This window comes from Hemiscyllium ocellatum, chromosome 45, assembly GCF_020745735.1.
Source record: "Hemiscyllium ocellatum isolate sHemOce1 chromosome 45, sHemOce1.pat.X.cur, whole genome shotgun sequence".
NCBI lineage: Eukaryota > Metazoa > Chordata > Chondrichthyes > Orectolobiformes > Hemiscylliidae > Hemiscyllium > Hemiscyllium ocellatum.
In genome coordinates, this window is record NC_083445.1 from 7,772,310 (window position 1) to 7,790,885 (window position 18,576).

Consider the following 18,576-nt stretch of genomic DNA (forward strand, 5'->3'; position numbering starts at 1 on the left):
TTGATTTGAATTATTTATTATCACATGTATTTATTGCCATCTTAAAGCAAAGAAAAGAAACCAGAAACACAGAACATAAAGCCAGAAAAATAAAACAGTAGAGATCACCTTAGAGTCTGATCTCAGTAACGGTAGATGCTCTTGGGAACAGCTCATGCTTTGATGGACCTGGAGCCCTGGCTCAGTCTGCGGGTCTGTCTGGGGCCTGCTCCTCACTCACCGGGAGACCTTGAGCTGGGGTGGCCTCCGTCCTGGCATTGGTTCTGCTGGATCTCTCCTCCTTCAACATTCACTCGGCCTCCCTGCGCCATCTTCGTCTGCCTTTCCGCACGGGGACCGCTCTCACCGATGCCGCATGTTCCAAACAAAGCGTTCAGCTTGCCATTGATTGTTGTTCAATCGAAGGGCTGTTAGCATCTGGTGGGAAATCAGGGCGGGTATTACCGACCAGGTAACCAAGTAGAGGAGCAGGTTGGGGATCCCCGGGGCCTTTCCTTACAACGTTGCTTGTGTTGTGCTGTGGTAGCAATACATGGTGAGAGCCATATATGAGGCAGCCATTGGCATTATGGGGCCAAGAGGTTTAATGCGTTGGATTTTGGCTCCAGTTTCTGTACAATCGTGGATTCAAATCCTACCATTGCAATATTTACTGATGGGGCTTCTTGTTATTTGAGTGTAATTTTTAAAAGTCCCATTGCTATGGGTCTGGTGTCCCATGTGAGTCAGAGCAAATAAAGATGGAGGATTTATTTCCTTAAAAGCAATTGGTGAACGATCTGAGCATTTTTTTTACTGTCAATAATGGTCACCATGACTGATACCAGATTCATATTTTGGAATTATTGATTAAACTTCACTTTCAACAGCCTCCAGCCATTGGTCTGTGCCTTGGGATGACTAACCCAGTGACATTACCACTGTCCTACCAAGTTAGGCAAATCCTCCAGCCTCCATGGGAACTGTGTCTTCAGTCTGAGTGCAAGCTCCCATCTCTGTTGTGTGGGGTAAGCAATGGGGTCAGCACGATTGCTGTTTACTTTGCAAGCCAAGCCACTCTTATCATTCACTGCTTCCACTCTCAGGTGACTGCAGACACACAGGACAAATCTGAAGCAACTCTCTATCTGTGAGAATCTACGGATACAGAGGGCTGCAACCTGATCTCAAACTCAACCTCTACCGTCTTCTCCATGACAATGAGAATCACATGAGCCTTGTATCTAAGTAAAATGGCAAAATTGGTTACCCTTGATACCAACTTCCTTACACCTTAGAAAGGAAAGGGCTCATTTACAGGACAATTGTTTGCAACTTAATATCTGCAACAGCAGGACAAAGCAGCTGGTACCACATCCCCAAGTCTCCACTCTCTGCACCATTAATGCTTAGTAGCAGCAGTGTGTACCATCTACCAGGCACAAATCTCATTTTTAGGTATGCATGATGCTGCCCTTGACATGGTCTCCTGCACTCTTAACCGAATCATGGTTGGTCCCCAGCTGGAATGTTACTGTTATGGAAATCTGTCGGGCTATGACATTGTAAATTGTGTTTGAATACAATTTATTGGCACTACATTCACAAGCATCCACTCCCTCCACCACCCGTGGTCAGTAGCAGCAATGTATTCCATCTACAAGACGCACTGCAGAAATTCACCAAAGACAGCACCTCCCAAAACTTACAACCACTTCCATCTAGAAGGACAAGGGCAGCAGATACATGGGAGCACCACCACTCTGCAAGTTCCCCTCCAAGTCACTCACCATCCTGACTTGGAAATATAATGCTATTCCTTCAGTGGGTCACTGGGTCAAAATCCTGGAATACACTGCCGAGGTGCATTGTGGGTCTACCTACAGTACATTCCCCTCCCCCCCATCACACACATACACACACACACCCTACTTTCACACCTACACACGTCTACGCACAAACCTACACACACTCTTATACACACCTTCACACACATGCACCCCTACACACACACTCACACATAGACACACACACACACCCCTACATACACACCTACTCACACACACACAGATACTCCTACACACACCTACACACACACTCCTACACACACCTACACATACACACACACCCCTACACTCACACCTACAGACACACCTCACACACATACTCGCGCAGACACCTACACAACACCTGCCCGCAAAATAGCCCACAAAGATGGCAGCTCACCCTCACCTTCAAGGACAAGTAGGGATAGACAATAAAAATAGTGCTGGCCAATCAGCGATGTTCACGCCCACAAGTGAACAAAAAAACCTTTCTGGAACTTTGGAGGCTCAGTGTTTCTTTGTTGTTGGTTTAGTACCAGCTGTCTTATTTCACTGAGACACAGCACCGCAGCCCTGCGTATATGTTGTTAACGGCACATGGGCAGCCCATCCGGCACTTCCTCACAAATACGACTCCAATTGCTTGCCACAATCACTGAGTAACACCAGGCCACACCCTATCATGCTCCCCTCACTAACTCGTCACCAACCTATCCCTGGTGCTGGAGCACTGGTCGAAGCATTGCATCTGTTCCCCAGGTCAGGGTCAGGAGGTTGTGCAGTGGTGTCATGAGCCCTAAGTCACCATGGGTAGCCCTTGTTCCCCCAGTACCCAGTCCCTCGAACACACCGGGTAGCAGAGAATGTCCCAGAAAGCAGGAAACATGACAGCGGCCAGAGTTAATGGGCACATCCCCGGGGAAGTGGCGATGGTGAACACAGGTCACTTGCTCACTAATGGAAGGGACACCTTCCCACTGATGAGCTCACATTGTGATACAGCCCTCACTGGGCCATGTCTGTACGGTCAGAGACATCCTAAATCCCACTGCCCAGGCTGCAGCACTGACCTCAGCAAGGGGAAATAAAACAGCTGCCGTGATCAGTCACTATCCTGATGCAGACAGAGGGATATAGCTGTATGGGCCAAGTGCTGGTAAATGGGACTAGATTAATTTAGGACATCTGGTCAGCATGGACGAGTTGCACGGAAGGGTCTGTTTCAATGCTGTACATCTCTATGACTGTAAAAGCATGTCATGGGATTCCTGTAGATCCGTACAAGGAGCCAATCTCACACAGGCACAGTTCAAAGCTGCTATCAGCTTCACAGCCACTGGGAGAGTCTGACTGACACACTTGCCCACACACCTCCCCACACTCACACACACCTACACACACCTCCATCCATCACACACCTTCCCCACACACACACACCTCCCCACACACTCCCACACATACCTCCCCACACCCACACCTACACACACTCACACCCCCCACACACACACTCCCCACACTCACACAGACAGCCCCACACACTCACACACACACCTACACACACCTGCATCCACTCACACACCTTCCCCACACATTCCCACACATACCTCCCCACACTCACACATACACCTACACACACCCCCATACACTCACACACCTTCCCCATACTCACACACACCTTCCCCATACTCACACACACCTTTCCACACATATCTCCCCACACTCACATACACACCCACACACATCTCCCACATTCACACAGTCAGCCCCACACACTCACACACACCTACACACACACCCATACACTCACACACCTTCCCCACACTCACACACACCTTCCCCACATACTCACACAGACCTCCCCACATACACCCCCATGTACTCATGCAGACACCTACACCTCCTCACACACAACTTGCATCCCCTACACACACACACACACACACACACACACACACACACACACACACACACACACACACACACACACACACACTCTCTCTCTTCCTTGACTGTTAACTGTAAAGGAGGAGTGTGTGGGTTAGGAGAAGAGACGGGGGTAGGGCACCAGGTGATTTGTTAGATCAGACATGATGGAGCGAATGGCTTCCTCCTGTATCACTTATTGAACGGGATGTGTGAATGTCTGGACCCATTTCTGCAACTCATCTCAATCTCTGTTCCCCTTCCTGGTGTGAGGGAAGCTTTAAACTTTTATCATATCTCAACATATGTGTCAGATATAATTTGGAACAATAACAATGCAGTGTGGTAATGCCACTGAGCTAGTAAACCAGGTTACTGTTCCAGGGACATAGCTCTGTATATCATTACAGTAAATGGTGACATCTGAATTCAAGTTAAATAAAACAATGAAAAGAACGTAGCCCTAATGACGACCATGTAACCACAGCTGATTGTACTAAAGGAACATCCAGTTCACTAATGTCCTTCAGGGAGGGAAATCTGCCATCCGTGCCCAGTCTGGTCTGCATGTGACATCTGACCCACATTGCTGTGATTGACTTTTAATTGCCTTCTGGGTAATTAGGAATGGGCAATAAATGTCAGAGATGGCCACATCCTAAGAATATTAAAAAAAACTTCCAAATTGCTTCCAAATCAAAATGCACTTGGATGACTGAGATTTTTGAAGAGGGAACAAAGAAGATTGATGAAGGCAGGGCAGTAGACATTGTCCAAATGGACAAGGTTCTGCATGGTAGACTAATTTATGAGGTTAGATCATAAGAACCAGGAGCAGGGGGAGACCATCTGGCCCCTCGAGCCCGCTCTGCCATTCAATAAGATCATGGCTGATATTTCCATGGACTCAGCTTCACTTACCCGCCCACTCACCATAACCCTTAATTCCTTTACTGTTCAAAAAATGATCTATCATGGCTTTGAAAGCATTTACTGAGGTGGCCTCAACTACTTCACTGGTCCATAGATTCACAACCCTCTGGGTGAAAAGTTCCTTCTCAATTTAGTTCTAAATCTTGAGGCTATGCCCTCTTGTCCTAGTTTCACCCACCAGTGGAAACATCCCCTGTACTTCTATCTTATCCATTCCCTTCATAATTTTATAATGTTTCTATAAGAACCCCCATCATTCTTCTAAATTCCAATGAATATAGAGTCGTGGAGAGTCATAGAGATGTACAGCATGGAAACAGACCCTTCAGTCCATCCCATTCATACCGACTAGATATCCCAACCAAACCTAGTCCCACCTGCCAACACCCAGCCCATATCCCTCCAAACCCTTCCTATTCACATACCCATCCAAATGCTGCAATGTTGCAATTGTACCAGCCTCCACCACATCCTCTGGCAGCTCATTCCATACACGTACCACCCTCTGTGTGAAAACGTTGCCCCTTAGGTCTCTTTTATATCCTTCCCCTCTCACCCTAAACCTATGCCCTCTAGTTCTGGACTCCCCGACCCCAGGGAAAAGACTTTGCCTATTTATCCTATCCATGCCCCTCATAATTTTGTAAACCTCTATAAGGTCACCCCTCAGCCTCCGACGCTCCAGGGAAAAGTAAATGGGAGGGGGTGGGTCTAGGGGGAAGCTAGCTCAGAGTGCAATAGGTGAATGGAGGTGGGACTAAAGGAGATAGGTCGGAGGGCAGTGTGGAGTGGATAGGTGGGAAGGAAAACAGACAGGTGGGACAGGTCATGAGGGTTGTGCTGAGTTGGAGAGTTGGAACTGGGATAAGGTGGGGGAAGTGGAAATGAGGAAACTGGTGAAATCCACATTGATTCCATGGGGTTGGAGGGTCCTGAGACAGAAGATGAGATGTTCTTCCTCCACCCTTTCGGGTGGTAAGGGAGTGGCGATGGACGAGGCCCCAGATTTGCATGTCCTCAGCGGAGTGGCTGCACTCAGGAGCTGTCCCACCTGTCAATCTTCCTTCCCAGCTATCCGCCCCACCCACCCCTCTGACCTATCACCTTTACCCCCACCTCCATTCACCTAGCGCACTCTCAGCTGCCTTCCCACCACCCCCACCCCATTTATCTCTCCACCCCCTCGGTTCACAAGTCTCAATCCTGATGAAGGGCTGTTGCCCGAAACGTTGATTCTCCTGCTCCTTGGATGCTGCCTGAGCTGCTGTACTTTTCCAGCATAAACACAAGGAACACATTCCAACTCTTGACAATCATCTCCATCAACGATGACCGACTCGACACTGACATTTTTTACAAACCCACCGACTCCCACAGCTACCTGGATTACACCTCTTCCCACCCTACCTCCTGCAATAATCCTATCCCGTATTCCCAATTCCACCGTGTCCGCCGTATCTGCTCCCAGGAGGACCAGTTCCACCACGGAACACACCAGATGGCCTCCTTCTTTAAAGACCGTAATTTCCCTTCCCACAGGGTTGAAGATGCCCTCTAACACATCTCATCCACATCCCGCCCCTCCACCCTCAGACCCCACCCCTCCAACCGTAACAAGGACAGACCCCCCCCTTGGTGCTCACCTTCCACCCTACCAACCTTCGCATTAACCACATTATCCAACGACATTTCCGGGCACCTCCAAATGGACCCCACCACCAGGGATATATTTCCCTCCCCTTTCCGCCTTCCGCAAAGACCGTTCCCTCCGTCACAACCTGGTCAGGTCCATGTTCCCCAACAACCCACCCTCCCATCCTGGCACCTCCCCCTGCCACCGCAGGAATTGCAAAACCTGCACCCACACCTCCTCCCTCACCTCCATCCAAGGCTCTAAAGGAGCCTTCCACATCCATCAAAGTTTTACCTGCACATCCACCAATATCATTTATTGTATCTGTTGCTCCCGATGCGGTCTCCTCTACATTGGGGAGACTGGATGCCTCCTAGCAGAGCGCTTTAGGGAACATCTCCGGGACACCCGCACCAATCAACCACACCGCCCCGCGGCCCAACATTTCAACTCCCCCTCCCACACTGCCAAGGACATGCAGGTCCTGAGCCTCCTCCACCACCGCTCCCTCACCACCTGACGCCTGGAGGAAGAACGCCTCATGTTCCACCTCGGAACACTTCAACCCCAGGGCATCAATGTGGACTCCACCAGTTTCCTCATTTCCCCTCCCCCCACCTCACCCCAGTTCCAACCTTCCAGCTCAGTACCATCCTCATGACCTGTCCTAACTGCCAATCTCCCTTCCCACCTATCCACTCCCCCCCCCCCCCCTCCGATCTATCACCTTCATCCCCACCTCCGTCCATTTTTTCACCCTCAGCAACCTTCCTCCCAGCCCCTAACCCCTCCCATTTATCTCTCCACCCTGGAGACTCCTAGCCACATTCCTGATGAAGGGCTTTTGCCCGAAACTGCTGCTGGGATGCTGCCTGACCTGCTGGGCTTTTCCAGTCAATACACAAGCAACACATACCAACTCTTGGCAATCAGTAGTCTTTGCTGAAACCTGTAGTTTTTTTTCTTTTAATCCTAACAGTGGTCCTTTTGATGTTGAACTCTCAGACCCTGAATATCTGTACACCTTTGCTTGCAGCCAGTAGATCTTGCTCTCACGATTTAACCCCGTTTTGTATTCTCTTCAACTGTGCCTTGCCAGCCGCCAGACCGAACGGTTCGAAACTGAAAGTAAACACAATAGTGTAGTCAGGAAATTGCGTTTTAGGAGGCTGATGGGGAAGCAAGAAACGGCTCAACTTCAAAATCCACAGGCTGTTTTTGAGGGAACTGTCATCCCTTTTTGTCACCAATGGCTCACGTCCACTTAAAGGACAAGATTGAGGTGGTTTTCCTTTTGGGGGTTTTGGTTTTGCAGCGGGGACTGCTGCAGGGATGTAGTTTGTTTGTGTTCCGGCGCCCTCACTGTCTTTTGAGGTAATGTGTTGTTGTTGGTTTCTCCCTCTCCCCCCCACCACCCTGGACACCAGTTGGAGAAGAGTGTGAGGAGGTTTCGAGAGACCTTCCGAGGGAACGTCTCCTTGGAGTTGGCGGTGCTGCTGATGAACAGGTACCGCAGTGATTACCGACTGGTGGTGAAACACATCATCCTGATGGCCACTGACCCGGACACTGATGGTAAGTGCGTTCATGTCTTAAGCTTTTGGGGGCAAAGTTTGCTTTCATCCCTTTGTCCCCTTCCTGTTTCTCACCCTTCTGCTGCAAAACCTCCATTGCATTGACTCCCAGAGCTCTCCAGAGTTGTGTTGAGTTCCTCCAGCCTTTGCAATGTCACTCAAACCTTCTGTCCTCTGCAGTGCCCCAACCATTAGACAGTAGGAGGTGGGAGCAGATCTATGCAGCTTATACAATGCTGCCACACTGTAGGGATTCTTCAACTTTTGTTTTAATTTCAGCGTCTGAAGTCCTTTGTTTCGTTTTACAGCTCTCCCTGAGCAAGAGTTTTATGAAGCGACAGTATAAAAATGTCTGCACCTGCACCATGACTGTTTTTGTGTGAGTTTCCTGAGTGTAACTTGGCTGCTGCGTTTCCTCTGTTTCAGCCATCACAACACTTTGAAAGTTGTCCGGGAAGCTGTGTAGGATGTTCAGAGTTTCTGACTGGGACACATGCATTTTCCTCTCGGTGATTCTCACTAGAGGAGAAAGTGAGGTCTGCAGATGCTGGAGATCAGAGCTGAAAATGTGTTGCTGGAAAAGCGCAGCAGGTCAGGCAGCATCCAAGGAACAGGAGATTCGACGTTTCGGGCATAAGCCTGAAAGAAGGGTTTATGCCCGAAACGTCGAATCTCCTGCTCCTTGGATGCTGCCTGACCTGCTGCGCTTTTCCAGCAACAGATTCTCATTAGAGGTAAAGATGCCTGTTCTGATCATCCTCAATTCCACTCTGCTGTCCTTTCATGCTGACCCTGGATCCCCTTTCCTGATTAAAAAGAAATTCTGTCTACATCTTAGTCGTATCCTCTCACCTCTCTCTCTTCCCCGGTCATATACATGCTACGTTTTACAAGATGTGAAAAGGTGCCCAGTTATCCCACCTCTGGCCTGATGTCAGATCTGGTCAGGTTTCACTGCCAGGCTGTTTCACTGCGTTAAAGACACTCTCCGCAGGTCGAAAATAAAAGCCAGGTGCTGGGAAATGGGAACGCAAACAGCAATAGGTGAGGCAGCAACTTTGGAGAAAGAAAAACAGAGTTTTAGGGCTGCTCACCTTCCATCGGGTTCTGTGCAAATGGAGGTTGTTGTTGCATTGGTCAGAGGGAGTGATACCCTAATGACAGGTGTATGCGACATCTTTACACTAAAGGGGCCCTATCCAAACTCAGTACCCCATGCAAAACTGTAACCCATTTATTTATCATCTGTAGCTGCAAATCCAGTTTATTTTTGCCTGTCTTGTGTTTGACTGGATGGTTTCAAACAGTCCACAATTGTCTGTTCGCCACATTTATTTCGTAAATTTTTTTTAGATTAGATTACTTACAGTGTGAAAACAGGCCCTTCGGCCCAACAAGTCCACACCGACCTGCCGAAGCGCAACCCACCCAGACCCATTCCCCTACATTTACCCCTTGTCTAACACTACGGGCAATTTAGCATGGTCAATTCACCTGACCCGCACATCTTTGGACTGTGGGAGGAAACCGGAGCACCCGGAGGAAACCCACGCAGACACGGGGAGAATGTGCAAACTCCACACAGTCAGTCGCCTGAGGTGGGAATTGAACCCAGGTCTCTGTTGTTGTGAGGCAGCAGTGCTAACCACTGTGGCACCGTAAATTTTGAGTTAATTTGCCTCGCAGCTTGGCTGGGCAGTCCAGCAGGATGTCCCGTGGCAGCGTTTTGAAGAAGAGCAGAAGGTAAAACCAGAAATTGCTGGAGAATCTCAGCAGGTCTGGCAGCGTCAGTGGGGAGAAAGCAGAGTTAAAGTTTCAAAGCCAGCGACCCATCTTCGGATCACTCCCCATAGGGTGGCCCAGTGGTTAGCACTGCTGCCTTACAGCACTAGGGATGTGGGTTCAATTCCAGGCTAAGATGACTGTTTGTGTGGAGTTTGCACATTCTCCCTGTGTCAATGTGGGTTTCCTCCCACAGTCCAAGATTAAGTGTGCAAGGTTGGTGGGTTTGCTGGGGGTAAGGTAGGGGGAATGGCTCTGGGTGGGATGCTCTGTGGAGGGGTCAGGATGGGCTGAATGGCCTACTTCCACACTGTAGGGATTCTTCAATTTATGTTTCCATTTCAGCATCTGCATCTTTGTTTTATTTTACAGCTCTCCCTGAGCAATAGTTTTATGAATCGACATTATACAAAAACAGCTCACTTGGGTCATGTCTGTTTTCGTGTGAGCTTCCTGAGTGTAAATTGGCTGCTGCATTTCCTCAGTTTCAGCCATCACAACACTTTGAAAAGTACTTCATTGTCTGGGAAGCTCTTTAGGATACTCAGAGTTTCTGACTGGGAGACATACATTATCTTTCGGTGATTTTCATTAAAGTTAAAGAAAGCAGTGGGTGTATTTCTGTGAGCTGTTTTTCAATGATAGTTGCAACTGCAAATGTGTTGCTGGTCAAAGCACAGCAGGTTAGGCAGCATCTCAGGAATAGAGAATTCGACGTTTCGAGCATAAGCCCTTCATCAGGAATGACACTTTCAATGATAGTTATCAGGCCTGAAGTTAAAGAGTGTACGATAAACGCTCTACATTTCCCCATAAACATGACCATGATTATAAGTTGTTAATCAGCTCCACAGGTTAAAGAAAAGAACTGATATCTTCATTTTAATGGAATGCAAATTGTGCTGGAAATTAAGTGGGTGAAGTCCACTCTGTTAGCACACAGCGGGGTGGGGGTGGGGGACCTACCTCTTCTGTTGCCAGCACGGATCACTCAGATGCCGTGTTTTCCACAGAGGGAACTCTGATAGATTGCTCAGTCCCCCTGCTCCACACCAGAGTAAACCATGGACCCCAGACGTTGCCTCAGCTCAGGTCAGTCACCATAGGCTTACGAATTGAACCTGGGACTGAGCTGATTGATTAAGCAGTATCTCACGGCAAACAGAGACTGCAATAGCCCCTCCACCAGAATCAGGCTTAGGATCCTGTGGCCATAGACTCATAGAGGCATAGAGATGTACAGCACTGAAACAGACCCTTCAGTCCAACTCGACCAGATATCCTAACCCAATCTAGGCCCACTTGCCAGCACTTGGCCCATATCCCTCCAAACCTCCCTCTATTCATGGACCCATCCAGATACCTTTTAAATATTGGAATTGTACCAGCCTCCATCACTTCCTCTGGCAGCTCATTCCATACATGCACCACCCTCTGCATGAAAATGTTGCCCCTGAGATCCCTTTTATATCTTTCCCCTCTCACCCTAAACCTATGCCCTATAGTTCTGGACTCGCCCACTCCAGGGAAAAGACCTTGTCTATTTGCCCGATCCATATGCCTCATGAGCTTACAAACCTCTGAAAGGTCACCCCTCAGCCACCGACGCTCCAGGGAAAATAACCCCAGCCTGTTCAGCCTTTATTCATGAGGACTTGGCACAGGTTTAAAACAGAAAAGACAAAAGTGATCTGAGAGGAATAAAGAAGCTAAGTTTCATGCAGCGAGTGGTGAGGGTCTGAAATCGCTGCCTGAGAGTGTGAGTCAGGTTCGGTCTGAAGAGAATTGGACTCTTATCTGAAATGTGCAGGGTTACAGGGAGAAAGGCAGGAAGTGAATTCCTCATTTGAGGAGCTGGTGCAGACAGAATGGGCCAAATGGCCTTCTTCTGCACTGCCACAATTCTGTTGTCCTGTGTCTCATTCCCACTTGGTACGGGCAGTGGTGGGATGTTATCCGGGAATTGTGGAGGCTGAGGGTGTCCGGTAATGCACTAAACCCTGGCTGCAGTAAGGAATTATTATGAAGCAACCATTAATCGTGTGCCTATTCCTCAATTAATTATGTTTAACCTATAATGTAGAGACTGAAACCTGATAACCTTTGCACTCACAGTAATTTGTGTATCTCAGTTTCCTCTTTATCTATGAATCGGTTTAAACATTAACATTAATAGCAGTAAATAAGGGAGAGCGTGTATCTCTGTCTCTGTCTCTCTCTGCCACCTCTCCCTTAGCGACTGCTCACGTACATATACCGTACTGAGTGAGCTTTTTTTATTCTTTGATGGGATCTGGGTCTCAATGGCAGCACCAATATTTGTTGCCTATCCTTTGAACGGTGTGGCTTGCCAGGCAGAGGGCAATTCAGAGTCACATAGGCCAGACCACTTAAAGATGGCGGATCTCCTTCACTAAAAATCGTTTGTGAGCCAAGTGTGCTTTCAATTGATGGTTTCATGGTCACCATTACCGAGACCTCTTTATTAACTAAAGCTACTTCCACCAGCTGCCATGGTAGAATTGAGGCAATAAGTATTAGCCTGGACCTCTGGATTAGAATCCAGTGATATAACCGTTATATCACCATCTCCCGGGAAGTAACCCTGAACCGTAGGATCATGTGCCTCCTATCTGTCTATTTTCCTTCTCCCACCCTTTCTCTCTGTGCCCCTAATGGCAGTTCCTGCACAATGTACAATCACTGCACAGGTCCTGCACCAACTGGTAATGCTCCCGTCAGTGTCTGTATTGGCACCTGATCGGTTCTGTGCGGTAATCTGTATAGATTCTCTTTAGCTGGAACGTTAAATGTCAGCATTCGGCATCATTGTTTGAATTGAGGACTAGGTGCATCTCATTGGCTGTGAGATCCCCAATTGGGGCTGTTAACCGGGGTCAATTAGGGAGCCCTGGCTGACTGCTATAAACAGGAGACTCAGAAAGACTCCTCCCTCCAGGAATTGGCTCTGAGCTGGCTGGTCAAAGACCACATACTGTGCATGTATAAATAAAGGGTGACTTGGTGCTGGTATACTGGCTTCCACAAAGTTATTTCAGTTACTATAAGATTATACGTCACATCAGTTCCACTCCACAACATCTACTAACCCCCAGCCCGTTATCCCTGTCCTTGTAACAGGATTGTGAATGTTCCGACACACGAGGTCCTGACCCTATGTTATACTGCACAGTACTCCAGCCCAGGGCCCTTTATACTTGTCAGGTTGTTCAAAGTTAAGGACCATCAGTAGGATAAAAAGAGAAAGGCCAGCATTTATATAGCACCTTGCTGGGTGTCCCAAAGAGCATTTCCAATGACTTAAATATTTCTGCAGGGCAGTCACAGGACGCCAGGTTTGTTAGATTATATTCATGGGGGAGTGGGACATTGCTCGTGTGGCTAAAGGGATCCAGGGGTATGGAGAGAAGACGGGAGTGGGATACTGAGGTTGCACGCTTAGCCAGGATCATTCTGAATGGAGGGGCAGGCTCAAAGGGCCGAACAGCCTACACCTACACCTACTGTCTGTGTAAAGTGGGAAACTCTACAACCAATTGCAAGCAGCCAACTCCCTCGAATGTCAGCTTGGTAATGTCAAGATAACCTGTTTTCATGTGCAGTTGTTTGAGGAACAAATATTGACCAGGTTACTGGAGTTTATGGTCTGGTTCTTGTTGAAATAATGCTCTCTTAATGTTCACATGAGAGGGAAGACCCAAACGAGGGGAGCCCCTGTACCTAGCAACACTCCCAACACTGAATTGGGATAAGGGCTTGAAGTTTTCACACTGAAGGGGAACTTGAACTCGAAACCTTGTGACTCAGAGAGACAAGTCACCCATAAACCAGATTGAATCGACTAAGTCGCGAGTAAATCCGACAAGAAATTCAGGAGAAACCACTTTACCTAAGAGAGCAGTGAGAGTGTGGCACTGCCTACCTCAGGGAGAGGTTGAGCTGAGTGTCATAATGAGGCAAATCTAGGAAATTCATTGTGGGCGGCATGGTGGCACAGTGGTTAGCACTGCTGCCTCACAGCGCCTGAGACCCGGGTTCAATTCCCGACTCAGGCGACTGACTGTGTGGAGTTTGCACGTTCTCCCCGTGTCTGCGTGGGTTTCCTCCGGGTGCTCCGGTTTCCTCCCACAGTCCAAAGATGTGCGGGTCAGGTGAATTGGCCATGCTAAATTGCCCGTAGTATTAGGTAAGAGGCAAATGTAGGGGTATGGGTGGGTTTCGCTTCGGTGGGGACTTGTTGGGCCGAAGGGCCTGTTTCCACACTGTAAGTCTAATAATTGAGAAAGGAACGGGATAATACTGATCGGGTGAGGTGAAGTGGAAATAGGGAAATGTAGGAGCGTCCTCCTGAATTCTGTTCGGTGGTGATGTATTGCAGATACATCTTTGTGTACAGGGAATTATAAGAGTAGATAGAATGAAGGACTTGATTCAATAGTTTAGTGCCTGAGGATGTGTCCCCAGGTGCATGTATCAGATTCCATACACCCAGTTGCTGACTGGGGTGTGATCTGTGATCAAAGAGTGGATGACACTGTGGTTTTTGGAACCTCCCTCTTCTTTCCCAGTGATGAGTGACAATGAGGCCGTTGTTCAGGGTGAAGGGTACTGCCATTGTCCTTGTTGAGTGTGGGAAACCACAGGAAGAGGAAGACCACTTCCCGGTCCAAACAGAAGAGACTCTTGCAGTGAACAGTTCATCGCACCAAAAGCCAACAAATGCTGGAGGTCACAGTGGGGTCAGGCAGCATCCACAGAGAGAGAGAGAGAGAGCAAGCTAACGTTTCCAGTCTGGACAACTCTGCATCAGAGCTGACGTGAGGTGTGGAGGGGGCAGCATTTATGCAACAGTTGAGGGGGTTGTGGAGTGGAGAGGGGCAGAAAGGATGGAGACAGTTCTGAATAGGTGATCAGGCTGTGAGAACGGTTTGTCTAACTGCCCAGAAAGGAAAGAACATAGAGTCCCACTGGGGTTGGGGAGAGGGGGACATAGTGATAGAGAATATCAACAAGTAACGCTAAAAAATAGGGAAGGAATGGGAGTGGTTTACAATTTGAAGGTGTTGAACTCAATATTAAATCCAGAAGGCTGTAAATTAATTGACTGAGAGTTGCGGAGACTGGGTATTGATGGCACAATGCTCGTCACTCCCCTTGGTTTTGAGGTTGAGGGTTCACTCAGAGGTTGCCAGGAACGTTACGTCAACTAGAAAGTGCCGACATTTGAATCAGATCGGTAAAGCTTGCTGAGTTATCATACTGAGACGTTTAAAGTTATGAAGGAGTGGGACAGAGTAGCTGGAAAAGCAACTGTTTCTAGTGATTGAGAGAGGGACCTTTAATGAAGGGGAGTCAGCTGTTGACATTGAGGAGTGTCACGGTGAATGCACGGCTGGAGTTAGCAGAGAATGCAGGAGTTAGGTTGAGGAGTGAGGGACAGACGATTAGGGGAGATGTTGTAATGGCCGGACAGGTTAAAAAGCAGCTGCAAGAGAGGAGTGAGGAGATGAGGCAAGGTGTAAAATTGCAAACTTCAGTCAATTGCCATGGCAACAAGGTTAATCCTTAACATCCTCCTGAGAGAGAGCAGATAGGTCCAGTGGTTTAATGTCTCATCCATTAGATGATACTCATGACAGTGCAGCACTCCCTCTGTACTGCATTAGGAGCTACAGGTCTCTGGAGGGGACCATGAGCCCACACCATTCCCCCACTGATCTGTGTCTGCACGGAAGGAAGAAGGGACGGAAAAGCGACATTAAATGTTTTCACTTTATTTCTTTAAGGTCTAGATGCTGACGACAGGAGAGAGATAGAGGCCAGCCCAATTCTCCAGGTAAATGAGAACGTTGTGTTTTTCTCTCTGTTATATTATCAGGTGAATGGTGAGCAGAGCCTCAGTCCTGCAGCAGGATGTTCTTCTGCATGTTCTCACAACCTGTCAGGGCCTTGGGGAAAGAGGGAAGCTTTCCATCCCTGTTTGCTCTCTTGGAGTCAGTCCACAATGTCTCCCTTTCGGGAAGGATTTGAGAAACTTGCATTGCATCATTGTTGAGCAACAGTGCATATAAGAAGGTTCTTTCAAGAAACCTGCACCCAGCCGTGACTCGAATGTTCGACATGATGTGGATGAGCCGGTGTTGGACAGGGGTGAACAAAGTTCAAAATCGCACAACACCAGGTTATAGTCCAACAAGTGGGCGGCACGGTGGTTAGCACTGCTGCCTCATAGCGCCAGAGACCCGGTTTCAATTCCCGCCTCAGGCGACTGGCTGTGTGGAGTTTGCACGTTCTCCCCGTGTCTGCGTGGGTTTCCTCCGGGTGCTCCGGTTTCCTCCCACGGTCCAAAGATGTGCGGGTCAGGTGAATTGGCCACGCTAAATTGCCCGTAGTGTTAGGTAAGGGGTAAAAGTAGGGGTATGGGTGGGTTGCGCTTTGGCGGGTTGGTGTGGACTTAATGAGCCGAAGGGCCTGTTTCCACACTGTAAGTAATCTAATCTAAGTTTAGTTGGAAGCATTAGCTTTCGGAATGCAGCGCATGTTGGACTATAACCTTGTCGAATGTTTGAGTTATAAGGAGAGGCTGGATAGGCTAGGATTTTTTTAACTGGAGCGTAGGAGGTTGACAGGTGACCTGATAGGAGTTTATAAAATAATGAGGGCTACAGGTAAAGTTAATGGTCATTGTCTTTTCCCGAGGGTGAGGGATTTCAAGATTTGAAGGCACATTTTTATAGTGAGAGGAGAGAGAATTAAAAAAAGAAATGAGAGGCAAATTTTAACACAAAGGATGATTCATGTGTGAAATGAACTTCCTGAGGAAGTGGTGGGTGTAGGTACAATTACAATGTTTAAAAGACATTTGGTGAAGTACATGTCTAGGAAAGGTTTGGGGATATGGGCCAGGAGCAGCCAGGTGCGACTAGTTTAATTTGGGATTAGGGTCAGCATGGACTGGTTGGACCGAAAGGTCTGTTTCAGTGCTGTATGACTCTGTCGAAACCTGGCTAGAAGGGACCACAAAAGGTCAACACTTCACACAGGAAGGAGAGAACCCTTAGTGTCACTGAGATGCACACGTCATTGAGTGTGGATGTTAAAATGTGTATAATTATGTGAAAAATGATGTACAAGAGAAAGTGTGTGTCTGTGTGCATGAGAGAATGTGTTTGTCTGTGTGTGAGAGAGAAAATATATGCACATGAGAAAAGTGTGTGTCAGATTACTTACATTGTGGAAACAGGCACTTCAGCCCAACAAGTCCTCATCAACCCACCCAGATTCATTCCCCTACACCTAACACTATGGGCAATTTAGCATGGCCAATTCACCTAACCTGCACATCTTTGGACTGTGGGAGTAAACCGGACCACCCAGAGGAAACCCACGCAGACACGGAGAGAATGTGCAAACTCCACACAGACAGTTGCCTAAGGTAGGAATTGAACCCAGGTCTCTGGCAGCAGTGCTAACCACCGTGCCACCCATATGTGCGTGTGTAAGTGCGTGTGTGTGTTTATCAGAGTAAATGTGCGTGTGTGTTTGTGTATGTCAGTGTGTGTGTGTTAGAGTGTGTGTGTGTGCCCAAGTGTGTGTGTGTGTGTGCATATTCTCTGTCAGAGTGTGTGTATTTGTGTATGAGTGAGGATGTGCGTGTCCGAGTGTGTGCGTGTGCGTGTATATATATGCATATTAGAGTAAGTGTGTGTGTGTGTGTGAGAAAGAGAGAGAGAGAGAGAATGTGTGTGTGTGTGTCACTCTTGTTGCCCGTGGGATTCTCCTCTGATCATTTTACCTCTCTCGAAGTTGGGTTCAGGAAAGAGGGAAGGGGAAACGGAAGGATTTATTTACAATGCTTTGGCGATCATGGCATCACCTCAATGGATCGCTAATCTCCTCCTGCCCACTATTTCTATGTGTTTGAGGCCCCTTATGTTGGAGCAGAGGGAACCGTGCACATAGGTAGGAAAATATTTTCTTCCTGGGCACCAGTGTTCCCCGCCTCAGGCAGTAGCAGGGACCAAGATGAGCTCAAACTCTCGGGGGGATTTCACTCAGTTGTTTGGGCAGCTTTACACAAACATCAACAATCATCTTTCAGAATGAAATTATTTACATCAGTGGAACTGAGATGAAAATGTGTTGCTGGAAAAGCGCAGCAGGTCAGGCAGCATCCAAGGAGCAGGAGGATCAATGTTTCGGGCATGAGCCCTTCTTCAGGAAACTCATCAGCTTCCTCATCAGAGGAACTGACCCAACCTGCCTGTGCTGGTACATAGCCTCCTCTGTCTCGATAAAGCCCCATCGACCTTTCCTTCTATTCCTTTCCCTGGTGAGGAATAGCTCAGTTGGCTGGATGGCACTGCAGAGTGATGCCAGCAGTCTAGGGTCAGTTACCATGGCAGCCAGGATTACCCCAACGGGCCTTCCTTTGTATTGCTCCTCACCTGACACTTGGTCACCCTTGGGTTAAAACACCAGCAGTTATCTCTCTCTCTCTCTCTTTAACAACAGAGCAGCAGGACTGTGGCAACTTTATTAATACTTTTATTCCTTTCTACCTCCTAGGGTGGCAGGACAGCTTAGCGCAAAGGATCCAGGTTCAATTCCGCTCTCGGGCGACTGTCTTGTGTGGAGTTTGTACATTCTCCCTGTGTCTGAGCGAGTTTCCTCCCACAGTCCTAAGGTGCACAGGTTAGGTGGCCCAGCCGTGCTAGATTACCCACAGTGTCCAGGGATGTGCGGGCTAGCCATGGGAAATATGGGGTGGGTCTGGGTGGGGTGCTCTGTGGACTCAATGGGCCGAATGGCCTGCTTTCACACTGTGTTTGTCCAACTTCCCCTTAAATATTCTCTCCAGTGACGAGTTAGACTTTCCACTTTGAATGATAGCGGTTAAGATCAA

General features: G+C 48.2%; 1 protein-coding gene and 1 long non-coding RNA gene across 2 annotated transcripts in view; one reads left to right on the plus strand and one right to left on the minus strand.

The window, feature by feature from the left end:
• LOC132836019 (uncharacterized) lies at nt 1-8,009 on the minus strand. Its single transcript, XR_009647319.1, has 3 exons — nt 7,944-8,009; nt 7,211-7,416; nt 1-417 (listed from the first exon to the last, which is right to left on the minus strand). It is a non-coding gene; the product is annotated as an uncharacterized LOC132836019 (long non-coding RNA).
• The window catches only part of shfl (shiftless antiviral inhibitor of ribosomal frameshifting), a 26,907-nt gene continuing 15,762 nt past the window's right edge, over nt 7,432-18,576 (plus strand). Inside the window, exons 1-3 of the mRNA XM_060855214.1 lie at nt 7,432-7,576; nt 7,722-7,869; nt 15,458-15,507. Of these exons, the coding sequence (XP_060711197.1) occupies nt 7,544-7,576; nt 7,722-7,869; nt 15,458-15,507 (231 nt within the window). The 5' untranslated portion in view covers nt 7,432-7,543. The remainder of the gene's footprint in view (nt 7,577-7,721; nt 7,870-15,457; nt 15,508-18,576) is intronic.